Below are 24307 nucleotides of genomic sequence, written 5' to 3' on the forward strand. Positions count from 1 at the left end.
CTATTCTGTCACCCATACCACACTGTCTTGATTACTGTAGCTTTATACACATCTTGAAGTTGAGTAGTGTCTTTCCTTGAACTTTGTTCTTCTCCTTCAATATTGTATTGCCTATTCTGGATCTTTTGCCTCTCCACGTAAACTTTAGAATCAGTTTGTTGATATCTACAAAATAACTTGATGGAATTTTGATTGGGATTGCTTTGAATCTGTAGATCAAAATGACAAGAACTGATGTCTTTTTTTTTTTTTTTTTTTTGGCTGCGTCGGGTCTCCGTTGCTACACGCGGGCTCTCTCTAGTTGCGGCGAGTGGTGCACGGGCTTCTCGTTGCAGTGGCTTCTCTTGTTGCGGAGCATGGGCTCTAGGCATGCGGGCTTCGGTAGTTGTGGCATGCGAGCTCAGTTGCTCCTTGGCATGTGGGATCTTCCTGGCCCAGGGATCGAACCCGTGTCCCCTGTATTGGCAGGCGGATTCTTAACCACTGCGCCACCAGGGAAGTCCAGAACTAATGCCCTGAAAATATTAAGTTTTCCTATTCATGAACATGGACATTTCTCCATTTATTTAGTTCTTCTTTGATATTTTTCATCAGAGTTTTGTAATGTTCCTCATATAGTTCTTATACATATTTTGTTAGATTTATACTTAAGTATTTCTTTTTTTTTTGAGTGCTAATGTAAATAACACTGTGTTTTTTATTTCAAATTCCTCTTGTTTATTGCTGATATATAGGAAAGCAATTGACCTTTGTACATTAACCTTGTGACCTCTAACCTTGCTATAATCATTTATTAATTCCAGGAGTGTTTTTTGGTTGATTCTTTCAGATTCTCTACATAGATGATTGCGTCATCTGCAAAAAAAGACAGCCTTATTTCTTTCCTCCTAATCTGTGTTTCTTTCTTCCTAATCTTTCCTTTTCTTTTCCTTTCTTTTCTCCTTATTGTATTAGCTAGGATTTCCAGTACGAGGTTGAAAAGCAGTGGTGAGAGAGAACATACCTACCATGTTCCTGATCTTAGTGGGAAAGCGTCAAGATACTCACCATTAAGTATGTTAGCTGTACCTTGTTTGTTGATGTTCTTTATCAAATTGAGGAGCATACTCTATTCCTAGTATGCTGAGAGTTTTTATGATGAATGGGTATTGAATTTCGTCAAATGCTTTTTCTGCCTCGATTGATATAATCATGTGATTTTTCTTCTTTAGCCAGTTGATGTGATGGTTTACGTTAATTGATTTTCAAATATTGAACCAGCTTTGCATATCTGGAATAAATCCTACTTGGTTGTGGTGTAGAGTTCTTTTTATACGTTGTTGAATTTGATTAGCTAATATTTTGTTGAGAATTTTTGCATCTATATTCATGAGAGATATTGATCTGTAGTTTTTTTTTTTTCTTGTAATGTCTTTGGTTTTGGTATTAGGGTAATGCTGGCCTCATGAAATTAGTTAGGAAGTACAGTTATCCCTTGGTAACCACAGGGGCTTGGTTCCAAGACCCCTGCAGATACCAAAATCCAGAGATACTCAAGTCCCTTATATAAAATGGCTTAGTATTTGCATATATCCTATGTACATCCTCCCATATACTTTAAATCACATCTAGATTACTTATAATACCTAATACAATGTAGCCGCTATGTAAATAGTTGAAAATACAATGTAAATGCTACATAAATATTTGCCAGCACACAGCAAATTCAAGTTTTGGTTTTGGAAGCTTTCTGGAGAAAAATTTTTTGGAATATTTTCGATCCACAGTTAGTTGAATCTGCAGATGTGGAACCTGAGGATACAAAGAGTTGACTGCTTCTATCTTCTGGAAGAGATTGTAGAGAATTGTTATAATTTCTTTCTTAAATGTTTGATAGAAATTACCAGTGACCCATCTGGGCCTGGTGCTTCTTGTTTTGGGAGGTTACTAATTATCGATTCAATTTCTTTAATAGATAAAGACCCATACAGATTTCTTCTTGTGTGGATTTAGGCAGATTGTATTTTTTAAGGAATTGGTCCATTTCATCTAGGTTATCAAATTTGTAGGCATAGAGCTGTTTATAATATTTCTGTTTTAATGTATATCAGAGCTATAGTGATGTTCCCTCTTTTATTTCTGATATTAGCAATTTGTGTCTTCTCTCTTTTTCTTAGTTACCCTGGCTAGAAGCTTATCAATTTTGTTGATCTTTTCAAACAGCCCGCTTTTGGTTTTGTTGATTTTCTCTATTGATTTCCTGTTTTCAACTTCATTGATTTCAGCTCTAATTTTTATTATTTCTTTTCTTCTGTTTAATTTGCGTTTAATTTGCTCTTTTTGTTCTCGTTTCCTAAAGTGGAAGTTTAGATTATTGATTTAGATCTTTCTTCTTTCTGATACTATATGCACGTGGTGATATAAATTTCCCTGCAAGCAATGTTTCTGCTACATCTTACAAATTTTGATAAGTAGTATTTTTGTTTTCATTTATTTCAAAACATTTTTAAATTTCTCTTGACATTTCTTCTTTGACCCATGTGTTATTTAGAAGTGTGCTGCTTTATTTCCAAGTATTTTGGGATTTTCAAGCTATCTTTCTGTTGTTGACTTTTACTTTAATTCCATTGTGTTCTGAGTGTAGACATTGTATGATTTCGTTTTTTTATTATAAATTTATTTATTTGTTTGTTTATTTTTGGCTGCATTGGGTCTTCGTTGCTGTGCGAGGGCTTTTTCTAGTTGTGGTGAGTGGGGGCTACTCTTTGTTGTGGTGCACGGGCTTCTCATTGTGGTGGCTTCTCTTGTTGCGGAGCACGGGCTCTAGGCATGCAGGCTTCAGTAGTTGTGGCACGTGGGCTCAGTAGTTGTGGCTCAAGGGCTCTAGAGCGCAGGCTCGGTAGTTGTGGCGCATGAGCTTAGTTCCTCCGCGGCATGTGGGATCTTCCCGGACCAGGGCTCAAACCCGTGTCCCTTGCATTGGCAGGTGGATTCTTAACCACTGAGCCACCACGGAAGCCCCATTGTATGATTTCTAATCCTCTAAATTTGTTAAAGTGTGCTTTATGGCCCAGAATGTGGTATATCTTGGTAACTGTTCCACATGAGTTTGAGAAGAATGTGTTGTTGGATGAGTAGTCTATAGATGTCAATCATTTACAGTTTATTCACAGTGCTGTTGAGTTCAACCATGTTCTTACTGATTTTCTGCCTGCTGGATCTGTCCATTTCTGAGAGAGAGGTGTTGAAGTCTCCACTGTATGGAACTTCCCTGATGGAGCAGTGGTTAAGATTCCGCGCTCCCAGTGCAGGGGGCCTGGGTTCGATCCCTGGTCAGAGAATTAGATCCCACATGCATGCCACAACTAAGAGTTTGCATGCCACAACTAAGGAGACTGCATGCTGCAACTAAGGAGCTCTTGAGCCTCAACTAAGGAGCCCATGTGCAGCAACTAAGCAGCCAGCGAGCCACAATAAGACCCGGCACAGGGGCTTCCCTGGTGGAGCAGTGGTTGAGAATCTGCCTGCCGGTGCAGGGGACACGGGTTCGAGCCCTGGTCTGGGAAGATCCCACATGCCACGGAGCGACTGGGCCCGTGAGCCACAACTACTGAGCCTGCGCGTCTGGAGCCCGTGCTCCGCGGCAGGAGAGGCCGCGACGGTGAGAGGTCCGCGCAGCGCGATGAAGAGTGGCCCCCGCTCACCGCAACTAGAGAAAGCCCTCGCACAGAAATGAAGACCCAACGCAGCCAAATAAATAAATTAAATTAATTTATAAAAAAAAAAAAAAAAAAGACCCGGCACAACCAAAAAAAAAAAAAAAAAAAAGTCTCCAACTGTAATAGTGGAATCATCTATTTCTCCCTGCAGATCTATCAGTTTTTGCCTCATGTACTTTGACACTCTGTTGCTAGGCCCATACACATTAAGGACTGTTATGTCTTCTTGGAGTATTGACCTCTTTATCATTAAATAATGCCCTTTTTATCCCTGATTACTTTTCTTGCTCTGAAGTTGCCTTTGTCTGAAACTAATATATCTATCCCCACTTTTTTGGGGGGGCCGTACTGTGTAGCTTGTGGAATCTCAGTTCCCCGACCAGGGATTGAACCCAGGCCACAGCAGTGAAAGCACTGAATCCTAACCACTAGACCTCCAGGGAACTGCCCCCACTTTCTTTTTTTTTTTTGCGGTATGCGGGCCTCTCACTGTTGTGGCCTCTCCCATTTCAGAGCACAGGCTCCGGACGCGCAGGCTCAGCGGCCATGGCTCACGGGCCCAGCAGCTCCGCGGCATGTGGGATCTTCCCGGACTGGGGCATGAACCCGCGTCCCCTGCATCGGCAGGCGGACTCTCAACCACTGTGCCACCAGGGAAGCCCCATCTTAACTATTTTTAAGTGTGCACTTCAGTGATATTAAGTACGTTCATAATATTGTGCTGCCGTCACTACCATCCATCTTTATAACTCTTTTCACTGTGTAAAACTGAAACTCTCTACCCATTAAACAGTTAACTCCTTGTTCCTCCTCCCTCCAGCTTCTGGCAACCACCATTCCACTTTCAGTCTCCATGATTTTTTTTTTTTTTGAAGTATAGTTGATTTACAATGTTGTGTTAATTTCAGGTGTACAGTAAAATGATCCAATTAGTCTTTATGTTTTTTGACTACTCTAAATACCTCATATATTTGTCTTTTTTGTGATCAGCTTATTTCACTCAGCATAATGTCCTCAAGGTTCATTCATTTTGTAGCATATGTCAGAATTTCCTTCCTTTTTTTTTTTAAGATTTTTTTTTGAAGTGGACCATTTTAAAAGTCTTTATTGAATTTGTTACAATATTGCTTCTGTTTTATGTTTTGGTTTTTTGGCTGCGAGGCGTGTGGGATCTTAGCTCCCTGACCACAGATCAAACCCGCACCCCCTGCATCGGAAGGCGACATCTTAACCACTGGACCACCAGTGAAGTCCCAGAATTTCCTTCTTTTTTAAGGCTAAATAATATTCTGTTGTGCATGTGCATATATATATATAGTCACATACCACATTTTGCTTATCAATCTACCCCATTGATGGACACTTGAGTTGCTTCCATGTTTGTTTGTTTTTTAAATTTTATTTATTTATTTATTTATTTATATTTATTTTTCCTGTGTTGGGTCTTCGTTTCTGTGCGAGGGCTTTCTCTAGTTGTGGCAAGTGGGGGCCACTCTTCATCGCGATGCGCAGGCCTCTCACTATCGCGGCCTCTCTTGTTGCGGAGCACGGGCTCCAGACGCGCAGGCTCAGTAGTTGTGGCTCACGGGCCCAGTTGCTCCGCGGCATGTGGGATCTTCCCAGACCAGGGCTCGAACCCGTGTCCCCTGCATTGGCAGGCAGATTCTCAACCACTGCGCCACCAGGGAAGCCCGCTTCCATGTTTTTAACATGAATAATGCTGCCATAAACATGGGTGTATAAATATCTCTTCACGATGTGGCTTTCAATTCTTTTGGGTATATATCCAGAAATGGAATTGCTAGATCATAAGGTAATTCTATTTTTCATTTTTTGAGGAACCACCATACTGTTTTCCATAGCATCAGTACCATTTTACGTTCCTACCAACAGTGCAAAAGGTCTAATTTTTCCACATCCTTACTAACACTTACTGTTTTCTGGGGTTTTTTAAAAAATAAATTTATTTATTTATTTTTGGCTGCATTGGGTCTTTGTTGCTGCGTGCAGGCTTTCTCTAGTTGGAGCAAGTGGGGGCTACTCTTCCTTGCAGTGCAGAGGCTTCTCATTGCAGTGGCTTCTCTTGTTGCGGAGCACAGGTTCTAGGCGCGTGGGCTTCAGTAGTTGTGGTGCGTGTGTTTAGTTGTTCTGCAGCAGGTGGGATCAGGGCTCGAACCCGTGTCCCCTGCATTGGCAGGGAGATTCTTAACCACTGCGCCACCAAGGAAGTCCCTTTTTTTTTTTTAATATCTATACAAGATGATGGATGCTCACTAAATTTATTGTGGTAATCATTTCATGATGGGGCTTCCCTGGTGGCGCAGTGGTTGAGAGTCCGCCTGCCAATGCAGGCAGGGGACACGGGTTCGTGCCCCGGTCCGGGAAGATCCCACATGCCGCGGAGCGGCTGAGCCCGTGAGCCATGGCCGCTGAGCCTGCGCGTCCGGAGCCTGTGCTCCAAAACGGGAGAGGCCACAGCAGTGAGAGGCCCGCGTACTGCAAAAAAAAAAAAAAAAAAAAAAATCATTTCATGATGCATGTAAGTCAAATCATTATACTGTACACTTCATCTTTGATATACGAGTTATTTAATTCTGTTACGGACATAAGTTATACTCTGTATGATTTCAGTTTTTTTACATTTGTTAAGGTTTTTTTATGGCCTAGAATATGATCTGTTTTGGTGAGTTATCCATGTGCAGTTGAAGAGAATGTGTATTTTGCTATTGTTGCTTGGAATGTTCTACAACTGTAAACTAGGTCAAGTAAGTTGATGGTGCTCTTCAGGGGTTCTGTATCCTTGACAATTTTCTCTCTACCTGTTCTGTGGATTATTGAGAGAGTAGTTGTAGCTTCCTACTGTAACTGAGGATTTATCTGTTTCTCCTTTCAGTCCCATCAGTTTTTGCTTCATGTATTTGAAGCTCTGTGAAAAAATTATATATGCTCTATTAAAAAAATTATATATGTGGAAACGAGTGTTCACATATAAATATATCTGGAGGAAAATACTCTAAATTATTAACAATGGTTACTGGGGTGGGGGGGTATTGGAGGCTTTTATTCTCTCTGTTAAATAGTTCTGTAATTTTAAGTGTTTTATAGTATACATGTATTATTTTTGAAATTTGAAAATATACAGACATGTTTTAAGGGAAAGAGAAAGGTGATTGCATGCCTTCAAATGTGTCCCCCTAGCCTGGGCTATCTTGGAAAAAAGTCAGCTGGGTGCTCTCTGTCCCATTCCTGCCAAGCTCCCAGACCATGGCTTCTACCTCCTGCTTCTGCTTGCTTACCAGCCCTTCCTTCTCACTTCCTGTCATCTGGCTTTGGGCCCAGGTGCCTGGGAAAGAAACAATTTTTTGAGGTCACCATGTGGCCTGCCAACCCAGCAGGCTTTCCACCATGTGACTTGACTTTGCTGAGCAAATTTCACCCACTTTATCTTCAGATTATTTCTCAATGTTTTCCATTTTCCAGACTCTTATTCTCTCAAGATATTCCCCCTTTCTCATCACTGGGCCAGCTCTTACTTTTCCCTCAGGAATCAGAGTAAATGTCTCCAGGAATCCTTGCCAAACCTCAGCCGGCCTCTGCTCCCAGCATTCCCTGCAGAATACACATCACTCCTGTTGAACGCCTGGCTCCCACGCAGACTGGAAGTCCTATGAGAACTGGGGCTACGTCCACCTGCCTCTGCTATTGACTCACCTACATAGAAAGATTCCCAAATTGCCTCTCTGCAGCCAACCTCTCCTGTATATAGCTCCCAAGTGAATCACTTTAATCATGTCATCCCCAGTTCTAGAACCTGCAGTGACTTGCTGGTGCCTATTGAATCAAATCCAAACTCTTCCTCTTGTGTATATTTAATTACATCAACTTTAAAGATTTCTGTTCAATGAGGTGGACAAAGTTAAGAGAGAGATGACAAAATGGGAGAATATTTTTGCAAGGTCCAAAACCAGCATAGATTCTTCCAGATCTCTTGCAAATCAACCTCCAAAAAAGCAACAATAGAAATATGATCCAATGATATAAAAAGACTTTATATAAGAGGAAACGTTAAAGACTAATCACCAAGTGCAGTGATGCTCAAACTCTTTGATGATCAGACAAATGCAAATAAAACAACAGTGAGATAATACCTCAGTCGGGGTAGGAAAAATCAGACAGCTGGATAATATCAATCATATGGGAATATAGGAACCTCCTGCTCTGCGTGTGGGAGTGTGGCCTGGTGCAGACATTGCGGAGAAAAATATGGCTGTACTTAGTCAAATGAAGACAGATATATTTATACCCTATGACCTAGCAAGTCCACTCCTGGCTTCTACATTTATAACCCAGAGAGATTCTCACTAGATCCATAAGAGGACAAGGCTGAGGATGTGCGTTGCAGCATTGCTTACTGGAGGGGAGTTGGGTGCAGTCGGATGTCCCTCCCTGGGAGAGTGGAGAGGCCAAAGGTGGGGGATGCCCCCATGGAGCACCCCACAGCAATTAAAGCAACTCAGTGTTCACAGGGCAACCTGGCTGGATCTTAAAGCCACAGTGCTGGGTGCAAAGAGGACGAACAGAGCAAGGCCTGGAACATAGTGCTGCTAATGTATAGAAATACACACACACTGTATGGTCAGGCCATTCAAGATGGCTGTTCGCTTGCTCTGTGTACCTCCCCTGCCCGACCAGTGCCTGCTTCACCTATACCCTACGCACATGACTGACCTTCCTATGTACTTGCCCCAGGCCCAGCTAGTGATAGCTTATCAAAGGGGTGGTGAGGGGCATGCCTCTCTGCTGCTTTCCTTGGTAACTAATGAGCCAACCTGATGCCAGTTCCCCCTATATGTGGCAGTCTCCCGTTCCCTTAGGGAGTGAAGACTGCCACCACGTCCTGTCTGCCGTATGTGGTGAGGCGTCACTCCAGGACCTTGCTTCACACATGTAAGCTCCCCCATCCATTAAACCATTGATGTGTCTCTTGCTGACTCTGGGCTCTTTCTTCGGTCTCGAAGCTGGGCAAGCACAGGGCTTGTGGGCCTGTGGGGTACAGCCCAACACACACATACCCCCTGAAACCAACCAAAAAGAGACATTCTGAGAAAGTTGGTTATGGATTGAATGTTAGGTATTTTTTTTTTGCTAATTTTGTTGGGTGTGACAAGGGCACTGCCGTTGGGTTCAAAAATGATCAGTGCTGGGGGGGACGCATAGCTGAAAAGTATAAGGGTGAAATGGCATGACGTATGAAATTTACTTTCAAGTATTTAGTTCAGCAGAGGGGAAAAAAGAGAAATGTATTTTAGGCAAAGATTTAAGCAAGCTTTTAAGGCAAAATCTTGGTAAGTTCTGCGTCTGGGAGATGAGTGTATGGTGGTTTGTTGTATTATTGTCTCTACTTTTGTGTATGTATTAAAATTCATAATAAAAGTTGAAACAATATCAATGATACATATTTTCAAGACCATGTTCACACAAAAAGATACACATTAAACATGTGAGAGTGACCGCCTATGGAGGGGAAAGAAAATAGGAGGGAATAGAAAATGAGGCCAAAGGGGAAGGAAGGAAATAAGAAGTCAACGAAAATCCACTCTGAACTCAGGAGGATGATTAACTTAACCCTTTGCACCTAAAGTCCAGAAGAAGGAGGAAAGAAATTGATATCCCCTATACCTCTACCACCGTGGCCTTTTAATTTTTTCCATCTAAGCCTCTAACCTTCATTCCTGTGCCCACCGTACTTTTCCACAAGGCTGTTACCATGACAGGCACATCACTGCATGCCCCCCTTAGGAATAGGAATGCACTTTTTCTTTTTTAATTAATTAATTAATTTACTTATTTTTAAATTTTTGGGGGGTCTGTGTTGGGTCTCGTTGCCGCGCAAGGGCTTTCTTTTTCTAGTTGAGGCAAGCAGGGGCTACTCTTCACTGTGGTGCCCGGGCTTCTCATTGCGGTGGCTTCTCTTGTTGCGAAGCACGGGCTCTAGGCGTGCAGGCTTCAGTAGTTGTGGCGCACGGGCTTAGTTGCTCTGCGGCACGTGGGATCTTCCCGGACCAGGGATCAAACCCTTGTCCCCTGCATTGGCAGGTGGATTCTTAACCACTGCGCCACTAGGGAAATCCTAGGAATGCACTTTTGCTTACTCAGTGCCAGCACTGGGCTAGGACCCACTGGTGTGTGATCTCAATTCATCCTCTCAGTAACGTTATGAGGTAAGTACCGTGTCCTGATCTCCATTTTACAGATGCAGAAAACTGAGCTCAGGAATGTGGTTCTTAGCTGGAATTTCAAATATCTCGGCCTCAGACGCCCAGGATCAGGTGATTGCACCAAGCTGATCCAATCACTTCTTCATCATCATCATCATTATTTTTAGGGCCTGCCTAATGGTCCATTATGTTGGTGTCAGGTAATTCACTGTAATTACTAACTGCTCTCCTATTGCTGAGTATTTGGACTCTTTCTAGCTTTTTGCTTTCATAGACAGTCCTGCAAAGAATAGTTTCAGGTATAGAGATTTTTGATTCTGTTGAATTATTCCCTTACCAGGAGTGGGTTAGGGTTAGGTTGCTTTGTGTTCACACAAAAGGGTGTACCTCATTATGGCAGTGAATTCACGTTGGGGTAGTTTTCCTGACAGGAAATGTGGACGTGGGGGGCAGGGCATCTGCGAGGAGACAGGTCAGGAAATGTCGGGAGAGTAAGGTCTCGGGCCAGGCAGGAAGCTGGATCCTGATTGATTTTTGTGGTCTTCACATTTCCTTAACGCCTTCCCTGCTGGCTTAGGGTGTCCCTCTGTCAAGTCCTGGGGACTGGGACAACTCTGTGGGACATGAAGCTGCTGTGTGGGAGGTGAGTGGCTGAGACTACTATCCTGGGGCCACAGTAGCTCTCTGGCCCTTTGGCGGCCGCCCTGGCCGGCCTGGGAGGGGTCAGCTGGGGATAGGCAGCATGTAAATATAGATGCAGGGAAGGAAGCCAGGCGGCCCAGCCCTGCACTGACCTCTCTTTGGAAGGTTGGGGTGGTGAGGGATGATGTCCTGACACCTTCCTCACCAGGGTGGGTGACACCTGGCCCAGCAGTCCCCTAGAGTTGCTGGAAGTGGCTGGGGGTGGGAGTGGGGGGCAGGGCCTCCAAGGGCGTCACAGTGGGGGCTGGTGGAAAGCTGGTCAAGAGATGCTGTTCCCGTGTGACCGATGGCAAATCGCATTTTCTCTCTGACAATTTCTGTTAGCGGTGCTGCCCAGCCTGATGTGTCCAGGCTAAGGGGCTAACTGGTCCTAAGGGATGTGGGGTTCACTGTGCAAGGGGCAGGGGGCGCCCCTCTCCCCACCTCCATGGGTCTTGCTTATTTTGGAGAGGAGGGATGTCCGGGGCATAAACTTGTCTTCCCTTGCTCTCCCACCCCCTCACGGGGTGCTGGCCCGCTCCACCCTAGGGCTCTGGGCCACCAGCCCTGCCTCTCCCCCAACTCTAGTGCCACTCCCCTCCCCCAGCCTGACCCTTCCTGACCCTTAGGGCCGCAGCCCTGCACCAGCTCCACACCATACATTCCTTCTCCACCTGGTCCAGCCCAGACCCCTTGGACCCGCGACCCTGGGAAGGGAATTCCAGCCTGGTACTCACTCCACCACAGATGCATTTATTAGTAAAACCTATTCCCAAGCATCAAGGGGAAGGGTGCTAGCAGGGTGAGTGACTTTTTCCACTTGGCAGTGTTCACGGACCAGAGGGTAGGAATGGGCAGGGGCATCCCAGTCAGAATAACGATACCAAGCAGCTAACTTTATTGAACTCTTCTGAAGGGGTCTGAGGCCAGGCGCTGTGCTAAGCAATCACTTTATAGGCAATGTCTCCTTTAATCCTTATAACAAACCTACGAAGTAGGTACCATTATCGTCCCCATTTTACAGATGAGGAAACTGAGGCATAGAACAGTGAAGTGGTGGGAAGCAGCTGTGAGCCTTCAGGAGGTACCCGAGAACCCTCTCTCTGCCTCCTTTTTTTCTGTCACACCCTGATTCTCAGTTTCAACCATCTCTCACCACTTCCAGTTCTTTCAACTCTTTTTATATTTTTCTTTTGTAAAAAAAATAGATTTTGCCCATATTCTGCAGCTCCCACTGTCTCCTACCCCAACTGGTCGAATCTGAGTTCTCCCCAAGATTTGGTTCAAGTGGAGTTGAGGACAGTGTGTCTCTAATTGGGGCTCGCATGCGCGAGTGTGCCTGCGTGTAGCTGAAGTACAATGAAAGCTCTGAGGATACACAAGGTATAAATTACAAACTTCTCTCCCTCCCCCTCCCCATCTCCTCCCTATCTTCCCACCCTCCCCTACCCCCCATCCAAATCAAGAACAGACTGTACACTGCCCCCCACTCCCAACCCCAAGGCAAGGTCTTGTCTCAGTCACCTCTGTGTCCACGGGGTCCAGGGCCTTAGATAAATGTTTGTGGAATGAATGGATGAGTGAATGAATGAGAGCATGGGGGAGGGAGCAACACTTAGGAGTCCTGAGTCCCAGCCCTGATTTTGTCCTCACCTGCACCTTGCCCTCACCAGGACACCTTCCTCCGCCCCAGAGAAGAGGGTCCCCAGTGGGAGCAGAGAGGGGGAAGAGAGGGGCCAGCAGGGACATCTCTAAGCATGGAAAGGTGGGTGACTGAAGTAGACTCTGGCCTCAGAGGTCAAATCCCAGCTGTATGGCTCAGGAGCTATGTGACTTTGGGCAGGCTTGAAGAACGATGGTTACTGTATAATAGTCCTTTTAGATTTTATGAAGCCCTTTTTTTCACATTTATCTTTGGTCCTCAGAAACCATCCTGTAATGTGGGTGTGATTATCAATATACCCATTTTACAGACGAGGAAGCAGAGGCTGGAGAGATCCAGGGACTTGCCCAAGGTCACACAGAAAGCAGGAATTTGAATCCCCCCCACCCAACTCCCATCCTCTTTACTTCCCCTGTCTGTGTCATGAGGAGGTAGGGCTTGAATCTAAGTCTTCCAGGGTGGGACCCCCAGGTGGCAGTGTGGCCACAGGAGGGACTGCACAGCGAATCCCCTACTGTGGGCCCCACTGGCCTTTTCCATCCAGAAAAGCCAGTCTACCCTTCATACAAGGTTTCCTAGACACCTTTTCCTTCCCCCACCTGTGGCCCCAGGGCCTCGACTGTTGCCCCAGGAGGGACCTGGGAGTCCATAGGGTGCCCATGAACTTCTGCTTTTCCTGGGAGAGTGGGGAAGTAGAATGATGGAGGGGGCTCTGGGGCCTGGGCCCTCCCCTCACACAGGCATGGCCACCTCATCATATTCATCCTGACCATTCTCCTCATCGAAGTTCGGCTTGGAATTGTCAGCATCCAGCTGGTGGGGTGGGGGGCAGGAAGGACATAGGGTGAGTGGCTGAGGGCCCAGGTGAGCCCTCCCCCCAGCGCTGAGGCACCTCCGGGGTCAGGAGAGCCTGTCTCTCTTTGAAGCTTGGACAAGTCTTGTCCTGTCCCTGCATCTCCTAGGGTTGGTCTAGATGAGAGGTTTCCTCAGGGTGGGGAGCCTGCAGGAATCTGGTGCCCTGGTAGGAGAGGGCCTCCCGAGGGCAGGCAGGAGACCCCTTCACCGGGGCAGCGCTACAGTGACCTGTGTCACATCGTGGAAGAATTCTACTGGAAGAGCCACTCTCCGGATGGTTTATAAGACCACAGGACTAGCCGCTCAGGGGTGGGGACCACCCACGTGGAACACACCTCGTGAGCCTCTCAGTCCTCTCACCAGCCCTGTCATTATTCCTCTCTTTACAGGTGAGGAAACCTGAGGCACAGAGAAACGAGGCCGCCAGCTCCAGGGCACACACTGGGGTGTGGCAGGGCCGGGATTTGGGTTCCCAGACACACCTCTCACATCCTCTGAGCCCCACTGATGACCCCTCGCTGCCCTCTGCTCGGGAGTTGTGCCCTCTGGCCATAGGAAATGCGGGGGGAGGGGCGCGGGCTGGGCGGTGGGAGAAGCAACTCACACACTGGAGCTCCAGGTTCTGGAAGACGAGTGGCAGCAGCAAGTGGCGCAGGGGCACCGTGAGGATGAGGACGAACGGCAGGGCCAGCGAGATGGTTTTGATGCTCCTCACCACCCACAGCACTACCAGGCAGATGATCTGAGTGCCCGTGAACAAGTGCATGCGCCAGGTTCTCACCTGCGGGCGGAGGCTGGGGTCATGGCCTGCCCTGCCCAGGCACCCAGCGACCCCCCCCGCCCCTGACCTGGGCAGCCGGGAGGGCCCTGTACCTGCTTGGCGTAGGGCACATCCGGGTGGTACTTGCGCGGCTTGAACAGAAGCAAGATGCGGTCAAAAAGCTGGATGCCACTGAGGGATGTGACCCCCATGTAGAGGAAGATGCCAAACAGCACAGCCAAGGGGATGTGGGACAGGATGGGCCCCATGAGGATGGACAGGCCTGTGGGGAGAAGCACGCCGTCTTAGCCCCATCTGCCCCAGAGGATCGGCACAAGAAGAGGCTGGGGAATGAAGTCACAGGGACTATATGGAACCCTTTTTGTGGATCCTCTTTTTTTTTTTTTCTGGCCGTGCCAGGAACCTTCTGGGATCTTATTTCCCCAACCAGGGATGGAGCCCAGGCCCACAGCAGTGCAAGCACCCAGTCTTAACCACTGGACCACCAGGGAATTCCCTGGATCCTCTTAGTAGATATTACCCCCATTTTGCAGATGAGGAAGCAGACTCAGAGAGGTGAAGCAACTAACGTAAGGTCACACAGCTACTAAGTGGGAGAGCAGGGAGTCAGACTCTTGCCGGCCTGACTTCAAAGCCTGCTCCTCTAACCTAGGGAGTCACAGAGGGCAGAGAAGCCCACCTTTCCTCTTACCCCGGTCCAGAATGCCTCCATCACCCTCCACCTACCCAAATCCCAGCCCTCCTCCAGCTAGCATCAGCTTCGCCTCCTTTAGGAAACTTCCCTGGCCTCTCCATCAGCGACCATGGCACTGCCCTCACCAAGCCCAACTGGACTCTCAGCTGCTCTGGAACTCAGATGAGTCTTCACCTCACACCCCCACCTAGGAGCACTGCCCTTTGTACGAGTCACAGAGCAGCTGAGCTACAGAGAGCTCAGGCATCTAATGAACCCTCTAATGGTGCAGAGAGGGAAACTTGAGGTCCAGAGGCAAGGTGGGATACCTAGTCAGCAGCGGGGCAGGGCTGGAACCCACAGCTCACTGAACTGTTGGGGAAGCTCAGAGTACAGGGTCTTGTCTAGAGAAGCTTCCAGTAATGGAGTGCCCCCCCATCCCCCTCAGATCCCATTTCTTGGGTATTTCCTCCAGAATTCCTTCATGTGAATAACTGACACTGGGGAGATGTGGGCAGTGGGTGTTTGGGGAGCCCTGGCTGCAGGGTAGGCAGGACTGGAGGGGCACTGGATCCTGAGGGGCAGGGGCTGAGGGTGCTGGAAAGTGTGGCCAATCCTCACTCACCCACGAGCACAGAGACCAGGAGCCCGCTGATCCGCTGTTCCTTGACTTCCTGAATCTGGGCTGCAGCCCCTGGGGTGCTGGCCTTGCTCATGACCGTAAGGGCATTGGCGTGGGTGACAGAACGCACAGTGGTGGCACTGAGCCAGGGCAGCCCAAAGAGGGTGGCCAGCCCGCCCATGCCCATGACCAGCAGCAGGTCCAGGTGGAAGCCAGAGCCCTTGACCACCTTGCGCTCCGGTTTGCTGATGATCAGCCTGGGGGTGTGGAAGGTCAGGAGTAACCAGGGCTCTCCTTCACCCCAACCCCCTTTACCCTCTCTTTCCTCCCCTAGACTTGGTCCCTCTGTACTTTAGTTTATCCTTCTTTGCCCATCTCCCTTAGAGTTCCTTTCTCCCCTCCCTCCTGCACCATCTTGAGAATCGAGACTCTAAGAGCAGAAGTGTCTTCATCATCACCTAGAACACCCACCGGCAGATCTACACTGAAGCTAAAGAAGCATAAGCTTCAGGGAACCTCACGGGTACAGGCCCTTTCCAAGATCTAGCACCTAATTTTATAGTTCTCATTTTATATTCTATTTTATTAAAAAGGGCTCCCCAAATAGTACCATGTCATGTCCCACAAAACCTGGACCTCCTGCCTGTCCATCATTCCTACTAGCACTCAGTCCCTGGTGTCCTGCCTGCCTGGAGCCTGTCCCTTTCTCTGCCTCAGACCCTCCCAGGCCCAGTCCCACCCTGGCTCTTACGTGGTGATCTGGGACTCAAGGAAAATGAGGATGAAGACCAGCAGGGCAGGCAGGACGGAGGCAAACATCATCCAGATGGGAAATGGCTTATATAAGCCCAGAGGGTGGATGAGCCAGCCTCGGGCCGAGGTGTTGGATACGGTGAGGCCTGTAGGTACACTGAGTTTCTGTGGGAGGGGGATGCTGGTGAGAACACCTGGGGGCAGGGGGATGGGGAAAGGTGGGGACAGGGAGAACCAGGGTCCTGGGCACTTGGGAACTTACTTATATTGAGCATCTACTTTGTACTCAGTCACAGCACTGAGCCCTTTACATACATTTTCTCATTCCCTACTTTATAGATGAGGAAACAGGATCAGGGAAGTTACGTAGCTGGCTCTGCATTGCACGGCTATTTGGTAGCAAAACTGAGATTCATACTCAGATCAACCCGGCTTCAAAGCGGATTCTTTCCTACTGCCCTGGATTAAGGAGTAAAAGGGGGCAAACTGACCCAGGCCCTTTCTTCAGCCAGAGGGGTCCTGAAGGGCTGTGGGAAGAACATGGGGCTGCTTGGAGAGACAAGACTGGGGAAGGGGTAGTTCTAGCTGGTTTCAGGTTTGGGAAGGCAGTTTGGGGGAGGGTGCACGCTGGGGGAATGAAATAAGGGTGGGGGAGAGGGCTACCTGGGTGTAGGTGTCCTGGATGAGGGCATCCACCATGACCATGATCAGGATAGAGATGGGAACCCCGAAGTCCCCAATGACTCGTCGCAGCTGAGGGCAGGTGAAGGGACCAATGGTCAGTGCCCAGTTGCTTCCCGCCTCTCACCTGCCATTTGCCCCCGCTCCTGCCCCAACTTCACCACGGGGTCCCACTCTCCCCAGGGGGAACATCTAATGCCCTGTCCTACTTCTCAACATACCTGCCTCCTTTCTTGTTCACCTGGCCCAGCCCCACCCCCGGCCCCACAGCTTCTCCACTCCCTTCCAAGAACTGTCCTTGGTTCCCCACTGGGTTCTCAGCCTGGACGTGCCGAGAAAGGGAGATGCGCTTGTCTCAAGAGTAAAATCCTGCATGATGACGGGGGAGGGAGGCTTGGAATCAGAAATGGGAATCTAGGGTAAGAAAGGGAACTAATGGCACTGGGAAAGCTGAGGGGAGTGCTGGAGACTGGGATAGGGCAGTGTAGGCAAGGACAGGTTGGGGGGACGTGCTGACCTTGCCAGGGAAGTAGGAGCTGTTCTTGAACTTGCGCAGCATCATGGCGAACAAGAAGGTGCCAGCCATGAGCACGAGAGAGAGGAGGGCTGTGTTGGGCAGGGGGGCCTGAGGTTTGGGTATTCTTGTCACATTGTGGTCATAGTTCTCCAGCAGTGGGTGGTCCTGGAAGATCTGCAGCAGAAAACCAAGGCATCCTCTTCCCTGCCATCCATCCATCCTCCAGCCATCATGATACATGCATCATGTATCATCTATCTATGCATCGTCCACCCATCCATTATCCATCTCTCTATTCAGCATCTCTCTCTCTATTCATCATCCATTCATCCATCCATTAGCCATCCATTCATCCATCCATCTGTCTATGCATCATCCATGCATCATGCATCTACCTATCTTCTTCCTCAGCTGACATAGTAACAGAGAGGCAATGGGATTCCACAGCTTGGTTTTCAGGACTGGGGACCAGGCTAGGCTTGGGCGGGGCAGGCCATGGAGGAAATGAGTGTGTGTGTGTGTGTGTGTGTGTGTGTGTGTGTGTGTGCGCGCACACGCACACGAGCTTCCAGGGCCTGGGAGCCATGAGAAGGCTGGAGGGCAGGAAACAAATGGTTTAGGTTCCTAAAAAGACTTAGGCTCCAGAGACTTGGAAAACAGAGAAGGACCCACTGACCAACAGAATCAGGGGTGATGTACAGTATCCACCCTTCCTCCGTATAAAATGCAGACACAGAGGTAGGCATAGTTCAAGGTGACGGAGCTGAGGAGGCAGGGCTTGCCCGCTGCAGGCCCTGCAGTTCCCAAGGGCAACTGCAGGAGAAGGAGTGGGGGACTCCAGAGTCTCCAGGACCCCTGCTACCCCGCCATGCCTGCAGTTTCCCACATTCAGTCTCACACGTGCCCACTGGTTACTGCATGTGGTTATACACACGGGCCTGTGCGGGCAGAGGGGAGCTCTCATGCACCGTCACCCCGCACAGCCATGGTGAGAATACCGGCCCACAGACAGCCGGCATCAACATGTATGTGGTCACAGTCCCATACCGTGAAAACACGGCCACGTAAATGCTGTACAGACACATGTGCAATGACACCCACAGTCACACAGCTTGTGCACAGTCACACACACACACATGCACGCACACGTGCCTCTTAACACTCCCACGGCCCTCACCTTGATCAGCTTGGAGAAGGTCTCATAGATGAAGATGAGGGAGATGAGGAAGGAGAAGATCTCCTGGGTGTAGCGGGAGATGAAGCGGACCAGGAAGCTGCCCTCGAAGGCCACCACCAGCACCACCAGCAGGATGAGCCAGAAGCCAATCCACACGCGGCCCACGATGTACTCCAGGCCGTTACTCTTGCAGAACTGTAGGGTGGTCAGAGGGAGCTGGGGTCAGATAAATGGTCCCAGGCCCCGTGCATTGAGCAGGTTGGGCCAGGGGCCAGTTACGGGGCGACAGTGGGGCCAGAACAGAGCTACCGAGAAGAAGGCTTCCTCAAACACGAGCAGGGGTCCTGAGAAGCCCACCACGAGCAGGGGCTGAGCCCCCAGCAGGGAGAAGAGGATGCCCTGTACTGCGGTGGAGATAAGCAGTTCCGACACACCCATCAGGTTATGGGTCTTTTCTCCTGTGGATGGAAGTGACAGTGCGATCAAGGTCAAGATCATTTCCAGAGGCCGATAAAGCATTTCATGGAAAAGGTGAGGTAGGGGTCCAGAGTGTCAGATCGGGGCAAAGTCAGGGCTAATACAGAGGCCAGAGGATCAGAGGTGAGGGTTAGTGGGACACACAGAGGCACTGACCCAGGAGGCCACCGAAGGTGATGGCGGGTGACAGGGCGGCAAAGTAGATGAAGATGATGGCAGACAGGACCTGGGGGTTCAATGCGTCTGTGATGTCACTCAAGTAGCGGGGATAGCGGCGCCGGAGGTCACGTACCATTCCCCCAAAGAGCCTGCCTGTCCGCTGCAGAGGGTCATCCTGGGTGTCCTCTAGACCCCCATTCAAATCTGTAGTGAAGGACAGGACCACCGTCACGGGGGGTGGAAGGGGGAAGTGTGGGGAAAAGGGAATCAAGAAGGGAATTGTCTGATGGGAATGGGGTGGTCCAGGAGGCTGGGAGGCATGAGGACAGGGAGAGGGGACATGGGACATTTAATGGGAAGAGGGGAGGTAGGGGCTCACAGGGCTGTGCTGGGCTGTCTGAAGATCTGGGGGCTCAGCAAGCCTAGGGCTGGGCAGGGCAGGGCAAGTACCTAGGCCCTTGAGGAAGCTGGGCTCTGGCTTGGCAGAGCTGGGCAGGTAGCGTCTTTTCAGCAGCTCTTTCTGCACGGGCACCAGACTGAGCAGGGCACCCTCAGAGGGCGTGTCCATGGGAGGTAACACCAGACTGCAGTCTAGGAAGCCCTCTAGGGAATGCACCAGCGTCTCCTTGTTCTGGGCCAGGTATGCATCAGTGCGGAACACCTGGGAGCAGGAAGGAAGGTGAGGGCCACAAGGACCTGCTCAACAAAAGGATCCAAGAGGCCACAGCCAGGGCCTCTGAGGCCCCTCTCCCCCAGCTCCTGCTTGCTGGGAACTGCTTTTCCTTCCCCCCTGACCTTCCACCTTCTACTCTGAAAGGGCTTTGGGGAGGCAGACAGGGCCCGGAGTCGGGAGAGCAGAAAGAACTAAAGTGAACCAGGTGGCTTATAGCAGACCAGACGGAACGAGAGCAGATCAGGCCAGACCAGGCCAACCCTAACCAGACAGAACCAGAGCAGAGTGGTCCAGACTAGACCAGGCCTGATCAGGCAGTGCTCGGCCAGACTACACGGGCCTGGACTCCCCCTGGCCAGACAGGACGGAAGCAGCTAGATCAGACTGAATGGGCCAAACGAGTGAAGTTAAAGTAACCGGGGCCGGGGACGAGGCCTCAGCTGCCACCCAGCCCCCTGGGCTCCCCCAGCCCTCGCCGGCCCCTCCTCACCCTCTCTGACATGAGGGTAGCAGCAGCCCGGCCCAGCTGGTTGTAGTCGATGTTGGGGGCCTCAGGTCCCAGCAACACAATGAGGAAGCGCACAGGGACGGCCGGCCCCTCTGGCTCCTGTGGCTTCTGCTCCGTCTCCATAGGCTCCTTTAGTCGCACAAAGCCCAGCACTGGCCGCTCCAGGAACCTGGCACAGCCTGTTGGGGACAGATGAAGTGAAGTGGTCGGGCCAGGCCAAGGGGGGCGCGCTGCTGGGGTCCAGGGCTAGGGAGAGGCAGGCTGGGCCAGGGCAGGAGGCAGGAGCAGGGGACGTGCAGGGGTGAGGGATGGACGCTCTGCCCACTTACCCACCAGCACCAGGGTGGCCTCCCGGTCCTGGGGACTCTTTCCCAGCATTCCAGATGACGAGTGCCCTTCCGCGCTCCCCTCTCCCTGTTGGAAGGAGGGTGGTGAGGGGAGTCCTCCAGCCACTCTGGACCCTGGACACTGGAGCAGCCCACCCCGTCTGCCCTACCCGTTCTCATTTCGAACCACGTTCAGGCTGGGAGCTTTCCGGGTCTCCTCACACACCCCTGGTCCAGCCTCACCTGTTCCCAGAAGAGCTCTGTCTCCAGCGAGGGATGCTGTGGGAGCAGAGGCTGTGAAGGGTCCCCAGAATGTGTCAGGACTGCAGGCTTCACACTCCCCAGGGCCTCCACATCTCTGGCGTGGCTGCAGGATGACACACAGGGGACATGGTCTGAGTAGGCTGCTCAGCCTGGGCTGTCAGCAGAGTGGAGACCGGTGGTGGGAGGGACATGGGACTTGCCAGTGACCAGACTAGAGAGGCCCAGGGCGGAAGGAGAATCAGCCTCCTCTGAAGGACACTGTGGATGGAAGCGGGTGGCCTCTGTCTGGAATGACTAGGTGGAGCCAGAAGAATGGATGGAGAGAGGGACCTTGAGAGTCCGCCCTCTTGGGGACCAGCGGCCCCCAACCCTGAGCGTGGAGACATGGTTACCGCTCGAGAGGTGCTGGAAGCACGAGACATGGTGGAAGAAAAGTGGGACCCAGCCTGGTAGGGAGGGGCCCTTTGGACCCCCAGGGAGAGCTTGGGGCAGGCGGGCCGGGGAGATGGGCCCTGTGGGTGTGGAATCCAGTGCCTGGCAGGGACGGGCACCTGTGTTTGAGCAGCAGGACCCGGAACAGATTTTCTCGGTCCTCAGGCTGGATCTGCCACTCGAAGATAAACCTGTCCAGCAGCTGGCTGACCACCCCGGCCAGGGATTTCTCTGGCAGGTCCAGGAGGACAGTACCTGCAGGCAGGGGAGGGGTGAATGGGCTGGCTGGCCCTGGCCCTCCTCCTCCCTAGCAGCTTCACATGCAGGGGTCACACGCAGAGGGGCACAGAGGGGCTCACTCACCCTTGGCAAAGGCCTTCTGCAGCTCCAAGAGGCTCCAGAAGGTGAGGTAAGACAGGTGTGGGCGGCCCCAGGTGCCGTCCTTCCCCAGGTTCTCCTCTAGCCGCACCCAGCGTGCCGTCTCCATCCACTGTAGCTCCTGGTTCTTTTCATCCATCACCAGTTCCCGCAGCTCCACGAAGACCTGCAGCCCCACGGGCCTGAGTTAGTCCCTCGGGCCCCGGGCAGGGCTATGGGGAGGCTGGAAGCCCAGGGCACGGTGGGCACTTAGCAGGCTCTGAGAGATGTCTGTCTGAGGGCCAGGGGTCCTGGAGCACTCAGGGCAGAGCCTGAGCTCGGAAGGCACCGTCAGGAGCTACATCCTCAGGGTGTAGAGTGAGGTGTGACATGTGAGGAGATGATTGGGGGTCCCCCATCTCTGGCTCTGTTCCCCAACCTCCTGACCAGGCCCCTCACCCCATTTCAGAGGCATCTGAAGAAACTCTGGGCCAAAAGGGCTGCTAGAGTGGGCAGGAAAGGAAAGGAGAGGGAAGCCTTCGGGGTCACTGGGTCAGCCTCCTGCCTCCAAGATTGTCGTGTGGGCTCAGCATGCCCTTGGGGTTCCTTGGGGCCAGATGGCCAGTCCCAAGGGTCTAGCTGAGGGCAGACCCGATTTTCTAACCAGCTAGACCATCTGGAGTCCAGCAAGGACGTGGGGGGCCTTGGGGGACCGGGCTGAGGAGAGCACGTACTTAATTCTGTGCTTCCCCAGGGAGTAACGGACAGCCCAGCCAGGGCCAGCGGACCGGGTGGCTCAGACCTCCAGCTGTCAATTTATCTCTGTCCAGGGAGCTCCCCCATCAGTGGAAGGGGGCCCCGGGTCTCCCCCCTCACTGGGAGCTGTCCTTTCCCTATTTCCCAGGATGCCCATTCCTTCTCTCCCTGTCTGCGGGGTCTCCCCACCCTGAAACTGTAGCTTTCCCTCTGCTGCTCTCCTTCCCTGGTAGAATGATGGATCCCAAGGGCAGCACAGGAAAGAGAATCGGGGGAGGCTGGGGTGCTCACCTCGAGGCCGTCTGGGGGGCGGTGCGACGCGGTGTGGTAGTCTGTGGCTGTCGGCTCGGTGAGTTGAGCTGAAAATCAAGAGGCCGGTTTAGCACTGGCCCCAGAAAATTCCCGCAAGACTTTCCTCCACCACCCAGCATGAGCCTCGGACACCACACGGGATGATGCCGCTCTCCCTCTCCTTGCCCCTGGCTGGGACCCTGCCCCTGCTGCTCAGTGGGCTGTGGGCCCCCACGCTTGTTCTTGGCCGCCCAGCCTGGCACTGTCACTCCCCATCTGAACGCTGTGGAGGACCCCTCAGAGGTGACGAGGAGGGTCATCTCCAAAGGGATTGGGGGGTCCTGAATGGCAATTCTCTTCGCTCTCCTGCTACCTTCTGGGACCAGATTCCCTTCTTTCCTCCCACCTGCCTCAACAATCCCACCAGCCAGTAGCTTCTTGCTGCCTCCAAGTGGAGCTTGGGTGCCCCGTGGGGTCTGCCTTTATATTATTGGCCCCTACACCCCCAGCCCTCATTTCCCAGAGGGGCCTCTTATCTCCAATACCAATTGCCAGCACTTAAGTCCTGTTGACAGTAAACAGGTCCCTTCCCCGGGCTCCCCAACCGAGACCTTGGGCAGGCCCAAGAAGGTTTCCTGATGTTTCTCTGCCCTGAGGGTCCCCACGGCGCCCCCATTTCTCAGGACTTCTGGACCCCCAAACAGAATGATGTTCCCAGAACAGGCCTAGTGCCTGGCCTGGAAGCTGGCATTGGATGGGCACGGGTGGCATGCGGGCTCATGCCCTCGTCCCCGACAGGCCTGGCTGCCCTCTTACAAATCTAAGGGGCACAGTGTTGGGTGACTGGTCCTGCCTCCAGCCCCCACCCCCAGTCCCCTCCTGTGATCATTTCAAACAAAACTCTGTTTATCCTTCAATCAGGCAGGATTGTGGGAGAACTGGCCCTGGGGCTGGGCCGGTGGGGAGCGGGGAGAAGGCGAGGACAAGTTCCCCACCTGTGTCTGATGGGGCTCAGCAGCTCATCCCAGCAGGACAGAGGGAGATGGGGCTCACCTTCTGCTTCCTCCACCTGGAGCGTGGGGAATCCAAGGTCTTCATATTCCTTCTGCTCTAGAAACTCCTCCAGCTTATCTTCATTCTCCTGTGAGAAGTTGCCATCAGGGCTGGGCTGTGGAGGGGGCTCCACAAACCTCCGTGAAGGTAGGAGTCCAGGGTTAGGAGCCCTATGCCACCCAAGACTCACCTGTGAATCCCCCATGGCGCTGTCCTGATTGTTCAATTGTCTGCAGTGATCTGAGCTCCCAGCATAACCCACACTGCAGGTCCCTGCAGGGGAAAGGCACAGGGAAGCCTGGGGTCTCCCATTCGTCCCCACAGGGGGCTGTATTTGAGTGAAGGGGGATCCCAGGTGTTGGGAGACAAAGGGGTCAGAGGAAAGAAGTGTGAGTGGGGGGTTGGATTTGTAGGTCTGAGGGCAGGTGTGCAGGGGCCAGAGAGACAGGGCAGAGCAGGGAAGATGAAACTTAGCTGGCACCAGTTTGGGAGGATGGGAGTGGGGGAGTTCTTCCAATCCGACTCCTTCCTCCATCCACCAGTCCTCACCTGGCTTCCTTTTCTGCCCATCCCCAGGAATCACCAACTCCAGGAGCGTGAACTGTCCCTCCTTCAGGGAGCTTAGCTGAGAGTCTCCACAGGATACCCTCTTCTCCCAGAAATGGCTGCCTCCTCCTGGGCATGGGGCTGCA

The 24307-nt window shown here is 51.3% G+C and overlaps 1 protein-coding gene across 1 annotated transcript; it reads right to left on the reverse strand.

The window, feature by feature from the left end:
* Positions 1-12992: 12992 nt before the first annotated feature.
* Positions 12993-23697, reverse strand: SLC4A1 (solute carrier family 4 member 1 (Diego blood group)). Its single transcript, XM_060080793.1, has 18 exons — positions 23616-23697; positions 22563-22630; positions 21522-21702; positions 21278-21413; positions 20706-20829; positions 20466-20550; positions 20119-20315; positions 19406-19616; positions 18953-19159; positions 18629-18777; positions 18320-18514; positions 17143-17316; positions 16608-16697; positions 15943-16109; positions 15195-15448; positions 13989-14158; positions 13720-13896; positions 12993-13073 (listed from the first exon to the last, which is right to left on the reverse strand). Exons 3-18 carry the CDS (start codon positions 21673-21675, stop codon positions 12993-12995), a joined length of 2571 nt encoding a protein of 856 aa, XP_059936776.1. The 5' UTR covers positions 21676-21702; positions 22563-22630; positions 23616-23697.
* Positions 23698-24307: the final 610 nt, after the last annotated feature.

The sequence above is a fragment of the Mesoplodon densirostris genome, chromosome 18 (genome assembly GCF_025265405.1).
Source record: "Mesoplodon densirostris isolate mMesDen1 chromosome 18, mMesDen1 primary haplotype, whole genome shotgun sequence".
Lineage (NCBI taxonomy): Eukaryota > Metazoa > Chordata > Mammalia > Artiodactyla > Ziphiidae > Mesoplodon > Mesoplodon densirostris.

Excerpts from the sequence above, each read along its gene's own strand:
- SLC4A1 (XM_060080793.1), bottom strand. The coding sequence starts at position 21,675 with ATGGATGAAAAGAACCAGGAGCTACAGTGGATGGAGACGGCACGCTGG. Across the intron at positions 16,698-17,142 it reads GCTCCTACTTCCCTGGCAAG|CTGCGACGAGTCATTGGGGA; the intron begins GTCAGCACGTCC and ends ACCTGCCCTCAG. Across the intron at positions 13,074-13,719 it reads AGAACCTGGAGCTCCAGTGT|CTGGATGCTGACAATTCCAA; the intron begins GTGAGTTGCTTC and ends CCACCCCACCAG.